This window comes from Nannobrachium achirus, assembly GCF_963921795.1.
Source record: "Nannobrachium achirus genome assembly, chromosome: 23".
Taxonomy (NCBI): domain Eukaryota; kingdom Metazoa; phylum Chordata; class Actinopteri; order Myctophiformes; family Myctophidae; genus Nannobrachium; species Nannobrachium achirus.
Genome location: NC_137830.1, coordinates 32,287,208 through 32,301,993, shown reverse-complemented (window position 1 = coordinate 32,301,993; position 14,786 = coordinate 32,287,208). Strand labels below are relative to the sequence as shown.

Below are 14,786 nucleotides of genomic sequence, written 5' to 3'. Positions count from 1 at the left end.
GCAGCAGTCTCTGCTACACGCTAGAGCTGGACGCTCAGACGTTAGTAGAAGAAAACGCACAATGATTGTGTTTCCTGGCTGGTCGAGGACGCCATCTTGGATGTACCAAAATGCATTCATTTCAACGAGGAGGCACGCCGCCCTCTGCCGTGTTGCCATTTTGTGAGAACAATAAGCAAGCATGTCTCTAAGTCTGAAAATAACCCCAAAAGGGCAGCGCAGGGGTTATCAAACTTTTTGTACCACACCACAGCCCCATTTTATGAGGGGCCCAGCCCCCCGATATATATTTTAAAATATAAATAATAATTTAAACATTTAGGAAGCATACCCAGATAAGCAAACTACATTTTAGAAACAAGCCCAAAAACCACAACCCGAAACCAACCAGATCCTTCTCGGAAAATTAGAATATTGTGTGAAAAAGCATTGCAGATGCCCTACCACCTCAAATCATAACTGACTTCGGAAACTTCCCACTGGACTTAAAGCAACTCTGACTTCAGTAGGTTGACATTTCTCTATTATAAATCCTTGTTTTCAGTGGTCTTGTGTAATATTGTAATATTTTGAAATATGGACTTTTGATATTCATGAGCTGTATGCCATAAAACTCAAAATGTTAACAAAAATGGGTTGGAATCAGGCCTGGAATTTCTTCATTTTAGGGGCAAGGCCACTTGGCCTTTGATGTTGTCAATGTTTTGAGGGCACAAAGGCCAAATGCCAGGGCAGGAATTAAGGCCATCAAATAAAACAAGATTTTAGTCCATTGAAATAATTTGTTGAATGTTTTGGGTTGGGTATGATAACCTAATCTGCAGTTAAATAGATATGATATTTACAATCTGATCCATGCTCATCTGCTCCAATCAAAGTAACTTGGTTTAAAGATGGGGACCAGGGGGGGTTAAGATTTTAGAATTTCAACCAGGGGCGTCACCACCATTCATTGTGAGTACAACGGAACACCCCCACTTTCATAAAAACGTGAACTCATCCCCCCCACCTTTTTTGCCGGCCGGGCTACTTTTTTTTTATTTAATTTTTTTCTCCACTGCAAACTGGCTCTCTCATCAACACAAACGCAACCTCTATTTACCGAAACTACAGCCAAGCGCTCCCAACCTCCTTGCCCATGTTGTATATTTTGAGACGAATTAGACTGAAAATGAATGACTAATCAGTATAGGCTGCCTGTCAACTAATTATTAGTTGGAATACTCATGGCAAATATACCTCAAAGTCGTTCAAATTACATTCTTTAGTTACATAATCAAACATTCCTCTTATGTCAACTTTACACTAATTAGTCATCGTGATAATTTGTTTAGCTAAAAATCAACAACACATAAACTTCAACAAATATATGTTGACTTAAACAAACATTAAACTGATTCACTGAGGCACTGTTAAACAAAAGAGGTGTTATCGCACCCTCTCTAACAGAAGACCAATGAATATCAGCCTGGTTCCCATAGACCAGGGGTGGGCAACTTTGATGATGGTGAGGGCCACTATATTTCCACCTTCACTCCAAAGGGCCACAATGCATATTGCTACGTCCTACTTTGTCACTTTCTAGTACAGCGCTACTCAACCCGCGGCCCGCGGGCCGCATGCGGCCCGCACCGCCTGTCTGTGCGGCCCGTCATGACCATACCAATAAAAATATGATTTTTCTAAGCCTGTCAAAGTTAACGTGCAACGCAAAATGCAGTGATGTTTGAGCCTCGGTGGACTCCGTAGTCAGGAAGCGAATGCAGTCAATGCACAGAACACAGCCTGAACACAGCAGTGGTGCGGAGATGCTGGCGGCTACACTAGACCTATTGTACAACGAGACGGTCAGACAGACAAATCTGCGGAGATTTTGCAGCAGACAACCACAGTCGGGCTCACTGAAGTGGAGACGCATGACGGTCGTGCGATATGAACGCTCGTGACCGTCATGTTTTAGGCTAGTGAAGAGTGAAGACGTCGTCCTTGTCTGTGCTTGTCTCTGCCTCCGCGACTCGGCCAGTCAGCACCGACAGACAGTGCACACATTCCAACAGATCGTAGCAGCCAGGGAACTATGCTTGTACCCCAAATGGGGAAGTTTTCTCATGCCAATAACGCTCCTTTTCATTAATAGGACGGATTTAAAAATAAATAGACGTTTATACTTATTATTCAATCACTCAAACCCCAGCATCCCTATTCTTGGGGGATATTCACCAAAAATAGCCGATCTACAAGCTCACCACAAGATGCATTGTGAGCTTGTAGATCGGCTATTTTTGGTTAAGAGTTGTTTTATGGAAAAATAACTAAAGTAAAGTTAAACTCAGCCAGTTGTACTGTACTTGTAAAACAGTTCGATGCTTTGAGCTTTGTAATTTAAACACAACTAACTGCTCATTGAAGGAGATTGAATAATAGGAGTTTGAGTGATTGAATAATAAGTATAAACGTCTATTTATTTTAAATCCGTCCTATTAATGAAAAGGAGCATTATTGGCATGAGAAAACATACCTTTACATTGCCAAAGTTCACTAGCCTTGCATACCCAGACAGCAGACACACGGGCGGTTACAAAACGATTGAACCAGTTCTGTTAATTTTCACTTAACATTTTGTGAATAAAGCCTAATTTGATCAAATTCGATAATTTCTTCATTCCATCCGTAATCTTTTACCTTCAATGAGGTTTGGCCTGGCTTATATAGATGGAAATGTGGCTGTTTTCTGTGTGTTAACTTAATTATTAAGCTTGTCATGAAGCCTGTTACAAAATCATTGTAAACGTCCAAAATAGGACCGTCATTTTTAGGTCGCGGCCCTTTGGACTTTTGGTATTTTACTGAGTGGCCCCTGAGCCTTCCTAAGTTGAGTAGCCCTGTTCTAGTATCTCATACAAAAGAAGCAAAAATAGCAGATCTACAAGCTCAAAGTAGATCGGCTATTTTTGCTTCTTTTGAATTGGAATCCTGAATTATTTTTTGTTATTTTTTAATTGGAATCCTGAAATGTAAAATGTTGATTTAATTTCAAACGCATTTAGTTATATACTCATGTTAACTTTATGAACCTAAATACAAATACCTACATTGGACGTAAAAGAAATACATACATCATTAAGCTACGAATATAGACAGAATTAAAGCAGGTCATGTTTGGAATTGTAACAGCTGAAATCAATAATATATCAGTATTCCAGTATTAACCTGCGGGCCGCATTAAGTGAAGGTGGGGGCCGCATGTGGCCCCCGGGCCGCCAGTTGCCCATGTATGCCATAGACTCACTGTCTCCATACATTCATTAGCCTACAGTGACATAAGAAATATGGAGTTATTAATATTGCCAGGCCCACTGGCCCCCACCATTGTGCTTACATTCCTTCCGGAAGCAGTCTCCCAGTTTCAATACAGAACCGCGAGGCTCCAGGCATATGTAAACAACATTGCATGCAACATTGACATCATGACAGTTCGTGCGCTATCGGATAAAGGGGGGTTTTAAAAAGGTCTCTCTCTCTCCCACCTTCCCCCTTGGAGACATATATTTCTTACAATGCTGCCGCTGTGTATGCAAAAAGCATGACTTATTTGCAAAACCGCTGTGCATTTTTTTTCTGTCAGTAATAGCCTATTGAATCTAATTTGGGAACAGAACAATCTTTATAGTGTGTGTGTATGTGTGTGTGTGTGTGTGTGAGACGTGCGTGCGTATGCGCTGTGCTGTGTGCTAACTATGGAGCTGTTTGCTGCTCCTGGCTTGCTATACCATTGTGTGGGGATATTTCAATCATCCCCCCCACTATCTAAGACCCTGTGACGCCCCTGATTTCAACAAAAGACACTGGTGTCTACATGACAAGATAGAGACACTGGTGTCTACTGTCTACATATAGATAAGAAAGAGACAGAGGAGAAAGTGGTATTAGTCAGCTGGGGCATTAAGGCCACAGTGGCCTCAGGTCATGCCATTGTTTTGAGGGGCACAAGGCCCCTCAAAACAGTTCTTGCCCTGGTTGGAATAATTCACTGAATGTCCAATGTATCAGAATATATGAAAGTTTCAAGAAATATATGAAAGTTTACTGTGACACAATATTCAAAATCTTCGATAAGGATCTGTATTTACATGCGACTTAACAGAAATTCCAGAATTCGCTTATAATAAGCAGACATGGCAACGCTGGCCCCTCTGCCGATCCATTTCTCTGCCTTTGATTTAACGTGTCTCGCCATTAAATCCTTGACGTCATCGCTGCGCGCCGTGAAGGAAACACATGCAGTATGCAAGAGAAGAGCGTGACGACTGTAAACATTCGACAAATCCACGATTTAACTTGTGTTATTGTACAATATATCTAAATATCAAATGGCGGATCAGAGAATGAAGGGTAGAGGACAGTTTTCAGGTAGAGGACAGTCCGCAGGGAGAGGACAGTTTGTTAGTAGAGGACAGTTTTCTGGAAGAGGACAGTTTTCTGGGAGAGGACAGTCTTCAGACAGGAGTGGACAGTTTTCTGGGAGAGGACAGTTTGCTGGGAGAGGACAGTTTTCTGGGAGAGGACAGTTTGCTGGGAGAGGACAGTTTGCTGGGAGAGGAGTCAGAGGACAGTTTTCAGGGAGAGGACAGTTTGCTGGAAGAGGACAGTTTTCAGGGAGAGGACAGTTTGCTGGAAGAGGACAGTTTTCAGGGAGAGGACAGTTTGTTAGTAGAGGACAGTTTTCAGGGAGAGGACAGTTTGCTGGTAGAGGACAGTTTTCAGGGAGAGGACAGTCTGCTGGAAGAGGACAATTCAAGAAGAAATGGACCCCTGACGACAAAGTATTCGATGGCAGTATTGGCGAAGGTACGTTTCATGCTTTCATACAGTTCTGTGAACGTGTCCACAGAAATGTAATGTTACATGGAAACAGCAAATCATATGGTTTAAATGTGTCCATACACGGACACTATGTCTGGTTGACTTGGTTGGCTATTTTATGAGATACTTTAATGGTTTGCTGTGGAAATAAGCTTAGTCTTTTCTAGGATCTCCTTTTAGTAGACCTTGTACTAGCCCTAGAATGTCTCTTATTTTCGGTCGATTGACCCTTTGGGTAATCCCTCAAATAGAGCCATAGAACGCTCCCATGGCGCGGCGGTTAGCAACTAATCTGCGCGGCACTAAAGTGCTGCGCGCTACTTGTGTACTCACCCAATAATTAATTCCTCAGCCTAGGAGAAAGACATTGTCCTATAGTGTCATATCCATTTGAAAGTTCTGGCTGAAAACGTGTACTTTGTAAAATATCTCCACTTATGACGAGCCAACACGGACGACTTACACGACCGGGCGAGGGGCTCGGAATGACTGCTGGACTGAATATATGAAAACTTCCTTTGGGAAGCACAAAACGTACGAGGCACACAATTGACAGGTGCTTGTGATTGACGTGGGGTGACTAATCACACCACCTGCGTGATTGTGTGCCCCGTACGTTTTGTGCTTCCCAAAGGAAGTTATGATATATTCAGTCCAGCAGTCATTCCGAGCCCCTCGCCCGGTCGTGTAAGTCGTCCGTGTTGGCTCGTCATAAGTGGAGATATTTTACAAAGTACACGTTTTCAGCCAGAACTTTCAAATGGATATGACACTATAGGACAATATCGTTCTCCCAGGCTGAGGAATACATTATTGGGTGAGTACACAAGTAGCGCGGAGCACTTTAGTGCCGCGCAGATTCGCTGCTAACCACCGCGCCATGGGAGCGTTCTATGGCTCTATTTGAGGGATTACCCAAAGGGTCAATCGACCGAAAATAAGAGACATTCTAGGGCTAACCTTGTACCAGTGAACTGTACCGTCATGAAACTGTACCTTTTCCTATGCAAACTTCTAATAAAGTCTTCAATCAATCAATCAATGTCTGTCACTGTGGCAAATTTTAGACTTATACATAACGTTCTTCTCAATTTGATCATAAGATCTGAATGTCAGTCTCCATGTTTTCCTACTTAACCTGAAAAACTTTGAATACCTCTGTTCTATTAGCACACATAGTTTAACCAAAGGAAATCACTTACCCGTCTTTAATCTTAATCTTTAAATCAATACAATCAATATTGTACCAGTCGTGTGTCCTCCTATGGCAGTGAATATTTGGCATTTGCTTTGATATTTAATGTTTTTGTAAATCTGTTCTTTTTGTCACATGGACTGGACTCCTGGTGCATTCATAGCACACTGTTGTAAGAGCCTCGTTATTGCACAATATGATTTCTATAGGCCTGGAAATGGGGTAAAATACGAAGAGTTTGGGAAATTAATTGTTAAAAATGCTGTGGGAACCCTACATTTTATTTTTGATTTAATCCATGCATTTGTTTGTGTGTTATATTTTCACCTTCCGTCCGCCCGGCGACCAAGTACAGTACCACTGGTGCCAGCCAGTCATTCATTTGTGGGTTTTCTTTCCTGCTTGGTCCCTCAGGTCAGGGGTATGCCTTCATGAGGAAACAGAAGGTCCAACGCGAGTACAGAAAGATGCTGTCGAAGGAGAGACGACGGAAGCCCGAGGTACGAACGGTGTACGACGAGCAGTACCCGGAGCACCTCAGACACCTGTACCTCGCCGAGGCAGAGGAGCTGAAGACCCAGGCCCGCAACAAACGGCTGAAAAGAGCCCAGCTGAGGGTGAGAGGCCCCCAGGAGAAGACTGAAGAAGGTCACGCTGAACTCGATGGTCCTGCAGAACCCGAACCAACAGCTGGTCAGTGGTGTAAAGTGACTTAAGTACATTTTGTCAAGTGCGGTACAGTTTTGTGGTATTCTTTACTTTACCGTAGTATTTCCAATTTGCAGTACTTTTACTTCTACTCCACTACATCTCAGAGGCGAATTATACTTTTTAATGCTCTACAATTATTTGAAATATTAATTACTTAGAAGAATAGAATAGCATTTGACAATCATTATGCAAAACATACATTAACCACTTCAGCCGTGTGTGTGTCAGTGTGTGTCAGTGTGTGTGTGTGTGTGTGTGTGTGTGTGTGTGTGTGTGTGTGTGTGTGTGTGTGTGTGTGTGTGTGAAAATAGACCTAAATCTACAAGCTTGTAGATCTGCTATTTTCAAAAGATTTTTATACATTTGAAAAACATTCTGCATAATAAGTACTTTCTAGTACATTTGGTACTTTAAGTACATTTTGAGGCCAATACCTTTTTTTTTTATATTTTTTAATTTTGAATTCCGGACTTTTACTTGTAACAGTATTTCTACATTGCCGTAATGCAAAGAAATATGAGAATGTTTTCTATTTCTGTAGCAGGTCCTGCAGAACCAGAACCAGCAGCTTCTCTCGCAGAACCAGAAGGACCAACAGCTGGTCCTGCAGAACCAGAACCAACGCCTGGTGCTGCTGAAACAGAGAAGGCTGATGATGCAGCATCGGACAGAACCGAACACACTGTGACCAAGGAAACAGAGAGGTAATGTTACTCCACACATACTGTACACATTAAAGGAGAATTCTGTGGTAAACCGCTTTTTTACCTTGTTTTCCTGTTATTTAGCCTTCAAAAAACTGGTCCAGGTGTTTTCTTTTTAATCCAAAAGAGCAATCTTGTCAATTTCAGCCAAGCCGCGACAGGCTTGTACAGTTCACAACGGCAGCCTTGGACCATAAGCAAATCCGCTTATTTACAACAACAAAAAAGGAAAAAAAAAAGAAAAGAAAAAAAGATTTACCACGGAATTCTCTTTTAACACTTATGTTGCTATGATTTTTTCTCTTCAATGTCCCACGTTGCCATGGTTACCATAGACTTCCATGTAATTGCGCAATTGTGTAAAAAGTGCACGCCCATGCCTAGATGATGCACCACGTGTGTGCAGACTGTTCACAGCTTTCAAACAAAAAAATCCGCTTGGAAATCCGTTCAGGCATTCATGATTTATCAGCCATTATGTTTTCTTCAGATGTAAACAAACATGGCTGCCATGTTTGAAAGAATGGGTTGGTATGGGGGTTAAACATGCGATTTCGCGATCACGATCATGCCTAATACATTTCTGGAGGTCCAAACATTTTTTTTGAAAAAAAATAATTGATTTTTTTTTTTTTTTTTTTTTTTCAAAAACGGCCCAAACTCGGGGTTGGCACAGCGGTAGTACCTTTTCAAATTCGGGAAACTCGGGGTTGGCACCAGATGTGTTAAGACGGTGGATCCCAAACCTTTTAGCTCTAGACCCAAAAGAGAAATGAGACAATTGCCCGGGACCCAAACTAGTGAAAATAACAGATCTACAAGCTCACAGCGTGGCGCTTCGTGACACATTGTGAGCTTGTAGATCTGCTATTTTCTCTACTTTCTTCTTCACTAGTTTGCTCTTCACTTCTTTTCCGACACTGGTATTATCAAATGGGAACAACTCTACTTTTGTGTTCCTCTTAGTGTCCCCATGAGCAACCGCATGAAGAAGAAAATGACGAAGATGACGTCCTTCCAGAAGACCAAGGAGGAGTTTGAAAGAGTCCAAGAAAAAAAGAGGATGAAGAAAGAGGTAAAACATACGCATCTATTTACATAACATGCTATCCGAATTACATTTGTCATGGCTAGGGCAAGTGCTACGGGCTAAGATGCAGTCTTCAGATTACGGCAGAAGATTGGGAATGAGTCTTGGAAGTTCTAACTTGAAGTTCTAACTTCAATAACTGCAAACTCGTTCCACAGTTTGTGAGCGAGAAGAAAAGAGTCTGGGACGTGTGGAGAGTTGTCGTAGATATTTTAGCGAAGGTTCTGCCAGCTTCCCTGCGTTAGCTGATCTGAGTTAGCAGGAGGGGTTGTAGGGTTGGATCAGGCTTTGAAGATATGGGGGTGCCATACCTAGCTTTGTAGGCCTTCAGCAGTGTTACTAATAACTGGGAATCTATGGAGGGAGCGGAGAAGAGGGGGAGACATGTGACCCCATAACACATGCAGTGAAGAATAGATGCTAAAGAAAGATGATCATTATTTGCATTGCCTCTGTGACTCTAAACATGTCTGTACACACATTGCAGTCTTCCATTGCTTTAATATGTGCTCCTCATGTTGTGTCCCAGGAGTACCTGAAGAACAAGCAGCAGAAAGAGGAGGCCATCCAGAAGTACAACCAGAAGAAGAAGGAGACGTATCAGATGCTCTGCAAAAAGACCAAGAGAGGACAACCCAACCTGAACCTTCAGATGGAATACCTACTGCAGAAGATCCAAGGCTCCTCCAAATGACACGAGAACAGAGCTTGACTTTTTTTTATTAGAGGAGAGGTGTATAAAAAACTAGCCAATATTTGGCTTAATTAATGGCTTATATTCTGTTAAAGAAACTGTCTTAACAACTTGAACCCAAGTGTCCCTATTCTGGGGCAAACATTCAGCCAAAATAGCTGATCTACAAGCTCACAACGCATTGCAATGCGAAGATATTTAATCTTGAGCGAAAACTGGAGGGGGCCTCGTATAGAGCCCTGGGGGACTCCATATACATCCAAGTATATGGTTTATTAAATGGTATCAACTTTGCGATGCCACCACAACTGCAACTGGACAGTGCTGTTCAACCATCTTTCAAGTGGTGGAATTCTGAGTGGCTTTAGAACAAACTTGAATGCTGATCTGTAAATCCGTAAATGTTACGCCTGTCTCCTTTCTTCTGACAAAGAGGTAATTTCAGTAATGTCCAGTGCTCAGTCTGCTTCAAATAGAGCTATCACAATGTTGAGGAGGTGTTCTGCCCGACACCAGCGGTTCAATGGAAGAGTAGGGAGACCTCCACCCACTAGTTGTATAGTATTAACACTGTACCATACAGATTGGTACTTAAATACAGTACATCCCGGATTGTAGCTTTAAATTGTAGTGACCAATTAATTTAGCAGGTTAATTAATGTGCATTTTAATCTCAGGCCACAAGATGGCATTGTAACGTCCCAGGAATGGGACATTATCTTTGGTAATTTTATTTCTTTTGAATCTCAACATATGGAGTGTGCTCTCCCAGAGTGGAAACCATGGGAACACCCTCCCAACCAGTGGAAATGGCCCATATAAATGCAGATATTCTTAAAGTTTAATGTATTTACCATAGGCCTATGCACTTCCAATAAATGTGGTTATTTAAATAAAAGGCAAATCTTTACTTTTATGTATTTATTCATTTATGTAATGTTTTAATGTTTTCCATCCTCAATATGTAGAAAACCAATTATTCAACTACTTTTGTCTTAAACATAGTTAATGTAGTAATCAGTATGTTTGCTAATGACACTAATAGCGTGTGCGTATGGGTGATTTACGGTGCTAGTCATAGAGTGTGTGCGTGTGTGTGTGTCTATAGCCTACAGTATGTGTGTGTGCAGGGCCGTCACAAGCCAGTTTGGTGCCTGACTCACAACTGACTGTTGGGTACCAGAACAGATCAGTTTATGACCATTGGATCTCCACTGGGTGAGTGTCTGTCTGTCTGTCTGTGAGTGAGTGCAGACTCCGAGTGTGTTGCGGACTGCGCTGCGGCCCCGCCCCCAGATCAAATGGATCGGCTTGGCTCTTCTTTTTTCTTTTCCCTCATTTTTTGGTGCCCTTTGGCAGCGTGACGCCTGACGCACAGCGCGGCACACGCGTCATAGTAGCGGCAGCGCTGTTTGTGTGGCCTGCATGGTACAGTCTAGCTCTAGACAGCCAGCGGGCCCCGGCCTCATGACATCACATGGTGGCATGACATCACATGGCTGCACAAGGACTTCTCCCTCATTCATCCTTTTCCTAAATGCCAAGCATACTCACCGCTCTGTTGGAGAGAGAGGAAGCTTTAACATTGCTCTCACTTGGATACCACTTGAAACAGGTGAGTTTATTCTTACTATTCATCAGCTTTTACGTGCCACACTTCTTTAAAGCAGGGGTCTTCAACAGAGGGTCTGGGACCCCTAGGGGGTCCTCAGAGTTACTACAGGGGGTCCTCCAAATCTTTGAGTGATAGAAACTTTTTTTCTCCTTTTTTATATTAACCATTTGAACCCTAGCGTCCATATTCTGAGAATGTTAGCCAAAAATAGCAGATCTACAAGCTCGTAGATCGGCTATTTTTGGCAAAGAGCTTTGGTGTAGAGGGGAGAAAGAGCAGACTAATTACAGAGTGAAAGGTGAAGTTAGTAAATAACCAGTAAATAGTGGTTAAATATCTGAAAACACAAATTGACATGAATCCAAGATACACTGATGATTGTGCTGTCAAATGATGAAACTATATGGAATCTATGAACAGGTTGTGGGGGTCCCTGCTTCATCTCTCTCTCACCTAAGGGGTCCTTGGCTTGAAAACGTTGAAGACCCCTGCTGTAAAGTATAGCACTATTAAATAACTAGTGTCTGTAAATGCACTGGCAGAATTGTTTTCAATTGCAAACCTATGTCTTTGAATTTAAGCAGGTTTACTTTTTGAATTGTTTGGTTATACAGTCCGTCTAATTTTTACAGTGCAGGGTAGATAATATAGCAGCATCATCATTTTAACCACTATCCGTTTACATGTTGGCTATTTCTTTTTAACACAAATTTACTTTATAAGCATCTGTGTAATTGTCTTTGGCAGATCTACAAGCTCATAGCGTGGCAACTCGTATTTCTTTCGTGTGTGTGTGTGTGTGTGTGTGTGTGTGTGTGTGTGTGTGTGTGTGTGTGTGTGTGTGTGTGTGTGTGTGTGTGTGTGTGTGTGTGTGTGTGTGTGTGTGTGTGTGTGTGTGTGTGTGTGTGTGTGTGTGTGTGTGTGTGTGTATACAGCCTACAGTATATATTTTTAAAGCAAACATTTTAACAAATGTTTACTTATGGCACAACATATCTTTAGGTGAGGGCCGGCGGCCAAATAAATACATATATCTTTAGGGTTCCTTGTCATGAAAAGGTTTGCGCACCACTGATATCTAGCAACATACGTTTCTTCAGAAAACGTCTTTAGAAGACATTTTAAAGAATCTGTCTCAGGTCTTAATGGGGTGTCAAAGGGCAAATGTGTAAAGAAAATAAAGGTCAAATGACACGTCTTGAATTGATTTGCAACTGGAAAACAGTCCAGTGCATGCACACACACACACACACACACACACACACACACACACACACACACACACACGGCATTAACAGGCATTGTCATGTGCTTTGTGTGGCGGGGTATTAAGATAATCCTTTACATGTTTACATGCCAGTTGTGTGTTCCTTAGTTCTTAGCTTTCTAAGAAAAGCTTAAGTGCAGTGCTCTTGTGTTTTTTTTTCTTTCTCCTTTTCCCTAAATCCAACTATTCTGTATTAAATGGTGAAAGGTCAACCTTTTTATCATTTTAATTCATGTAGAATAATTGCAATAGGACAATCGTTAAGACAATAATCACTAAGAATAATTGACATTTGCCGCCTTTGTACTCTCCCTCTGACACACAGGAGGACGAGCCTAAAAGCCCAGAGTTCTGAGTAGATCCGGAACACCACCAACAGGTCTCCTCTTCTCCCATCATCTGGTACAGCCTCTTGCCTCTGTCGTCATGGTGATGGTGAGGACCCTGGCACACTGGGGGTTGAGCTGGTGAGGAGCTGGGCACGCGTTGACTCTATACTCTCCTGAGTAAACGTACAGCGTTGCCATCCCACTGCGGTGTCCCCTACCGGCATGGCAGAGCAGAAGAGGTCGAATGGTGGCGGGGCAAACCCCGAGGGGAGAGGACCCGACCAGGGTCACGTCGCCGCCACCTTGCTGGACAAAACCAAGGAGTTCTTCCAGACCTGTGATGTAGAGGAGAAGGGCTTCATCACCCGCACCGATATGAGGGTAAGAGACATAGGGGTGTGTGTGTGTGTGTGTGTGTGTGTGTGTGTGTGTGTGTGTGTGTGTGTGTGTGTGTGTGTGTGTGTGTGTGTGTGTGTGTGTGTGTGTGTGTGTGTGTGTGTGTGTGTGTGTGTGTGTGTGTGTGTGTGTGTGTGTGTGTGTGTGTGTGTGAAGGGATTGTTTTTTTAGGGCTGTTGTAGACTACTGTACATGTCGAAATTGATTGAAGAGTAAAGCTGTAATTATAAAGTATAATTTCTCCTGCTTTCACCCTCTCACACACACACTTGCGCGCGCACACACACACACACACACACACAGGCACATTTCAGTGGTTACGTTTTATAAATAATGTACATTATGTGCACAACCTCTTCAGAGCTGTTTTCAATTCATTAAGTGCTTGGTTCAAAGCTTCATTCAGCCTCATGTGAAACAGAACATGTGTACAGTATGTATATTCTATGCAGTGTGCCCCATGTGACAAAATGTCATCAAAGTGTATGTGACAGTGTCTATTATATCCAGGGTGTGATTTGTAAAAAAAATAACATCTAAGGCTAAGCCCCATATACTTCATTGTATGACAAATAGCTATTGTTTTATTTGGAATATATATATATATATATTTTTTTTTTGCCAAAGTATGGATGCTAGGGTTAACATTGATTAACATACATTTGAAATGTAATTGTTGATTTGTGATATTATTATCAAACATCAATATCAAATGAATACAACAACACTCGCCCCAAAACACGCTCATCCCAGTCAAATCCGGCGACCTCGGAATTAGTCGGACCCACAAACCTAGTGTCGGACCCACCAGGTCTTTCCGGCCACCAGAACCTAGTTGGCCACGTTTGACATCTCGGGTGTACCGAGACTAGGGGGAGGGTTACGATTATGTGCCTATCGAGATGTAATCTGAAGTCGAGCGGCGCCGAGCAAGTACGGCACAGCGACTCGCGGTTTAAAGGATATTTCACTTTAAAAAAAAACTTTGGTAATTTTATCATCTAATTAGGCTTTTATGAACACCCTGGACAGATTTTAATTCGCTTGATTCAATATTTAGATATTTAATGTAAATGTTACCAGGCCCTCCTCCTCCAGGGCTTCTCCCCATACACACCCATTGTAACTTCAAACTCCATTATAACCATGATAGATTCATTAAAAACATCCCTTATTCTTTCAGGTGACTCATACTACACTCCTAATACGTGAGCAGGCCATGTTTTTTCGTTAACCTTTTTCATTTATTTTTAATATTTCTTTATTATATATATATATGTTTCCATATTCCCAAAGAATTATTAAAAATAAATGAAAAAAGTTATTGAAAAAACACAGCCTGCTCACGTATTAGGAGGGTAGTATGAGTCACCAGAAAAAAAAAATAATGGGTGTCCTTAATGAATCTATCATGGTTAAAATGGAGTTTGAAGTTACAATGGGTGTGTATGGGGAGAGGCCCTGGGCCTGGAAGACCTGATAACATTTACATCAAATATCTAAATATTGAATCAAGCAAATACAAATTTGTTCAGGGTGTTCATAAAAGCCTGATTAAACAATAAAATGACCAAAAGTTTTTTTGAAAATGAAATATCCCCGCACCGTCTGCTTCAGACGGTGCGCTTCCGACCCGTCGTTGTAACAGTTTTTTGCCCTATTAATATTAGGTGCTGCAGTCTGTTCCCATCAAGCGGGCAGAGTGGTCAGCCTTGCTGAACATATCAGTTAAATAAACAAGCGTGTCCTCCAGTGTTGTTTTTGACAGCAGATTTTGATTTAGTTTTAGTCATAGTCTTTTGAATAAAATGTATTTTAGTTTTAGTCATAATTTAGTCACTTGAAAAGTTTTAGTTTTAGTCTAATTTTAGTCAACTAAATATCATAAGATTTTAGGGCGACTAAATCTACAGTTGATTTAG

At 41.8% G+C, this 14,786-nt stretch overlaps 2 protein-coding genes across 2 annotated transcripts in view; both read left to right on the top strand.

Moving 5' to 3' along the window:
* Positions 1-4,290: 4,290 nt before the first annotated feature.
* Positions 4,291-10,078, top strand: ccdc59 (coiled-coil domain containing 59). The gene is made up of 5 exons (XM_080753993.1): positions 4,291-4,848; positions 6,473-6,751; positions 7,311-7,473; positions 8,440-8,548; positions 9,093-10,078. Exons 1-5 carry the CDS (start codon positions 4,371-4,373, stop codon positions 9,255-9,257), a joined length of 1,194 nt encoding a protein of 397 aa, XP_080610119.1. The 5' UTR covers positions 4,291-4,370; the 3' UTR covers positions 9,258-10,078.
* A 2,612-nt stretch (positions 10,079-12,690) lies between these two features.
* The window catches only part of cracr2ab (calcium release activated channel regulator 2Ab), a gene marked incomplete at both ends in the record, with an annotated part of 38,755 nt that continues 36,659 nt past the window's right edge, over positions 12,691-14,786 (top strand). Inside the window, one exon of the mRNA XM_080754335.1 lies at positions 12,691-12,849. Coding sequence (XP_080610461.1) covers positions 12,691-12,849 — 159 coding nt within the window. The remainder of the gene's footprint in view (positions 12,850-14,786) is intronic.

Bases quoted from the DNA above. Each gene is read 5' to 3' on its own strand.
- ccdc59 (XM_080753993.1), top strand. From the start codon at position 4,371: ATGGCGGATCAGAGAATGAAGGGTAGAGGACAGTTTTCAGGTAGAGGA. The intron at 4,849-6,472 runs GTACGTTTCATG...TTGGTCCCTCAG, and splicing joins CGATGGCAGTATTGGCGAAG to GTCAGGGGTATGCCTTCATG. The intron at 6,752-7,310 runs GTCAGTGGTGTA...CTATTTCTGTAG, and splicing joins AGAACCCGAACCAACAGCTG to CAGGTCCTGCAGAACCAGAA.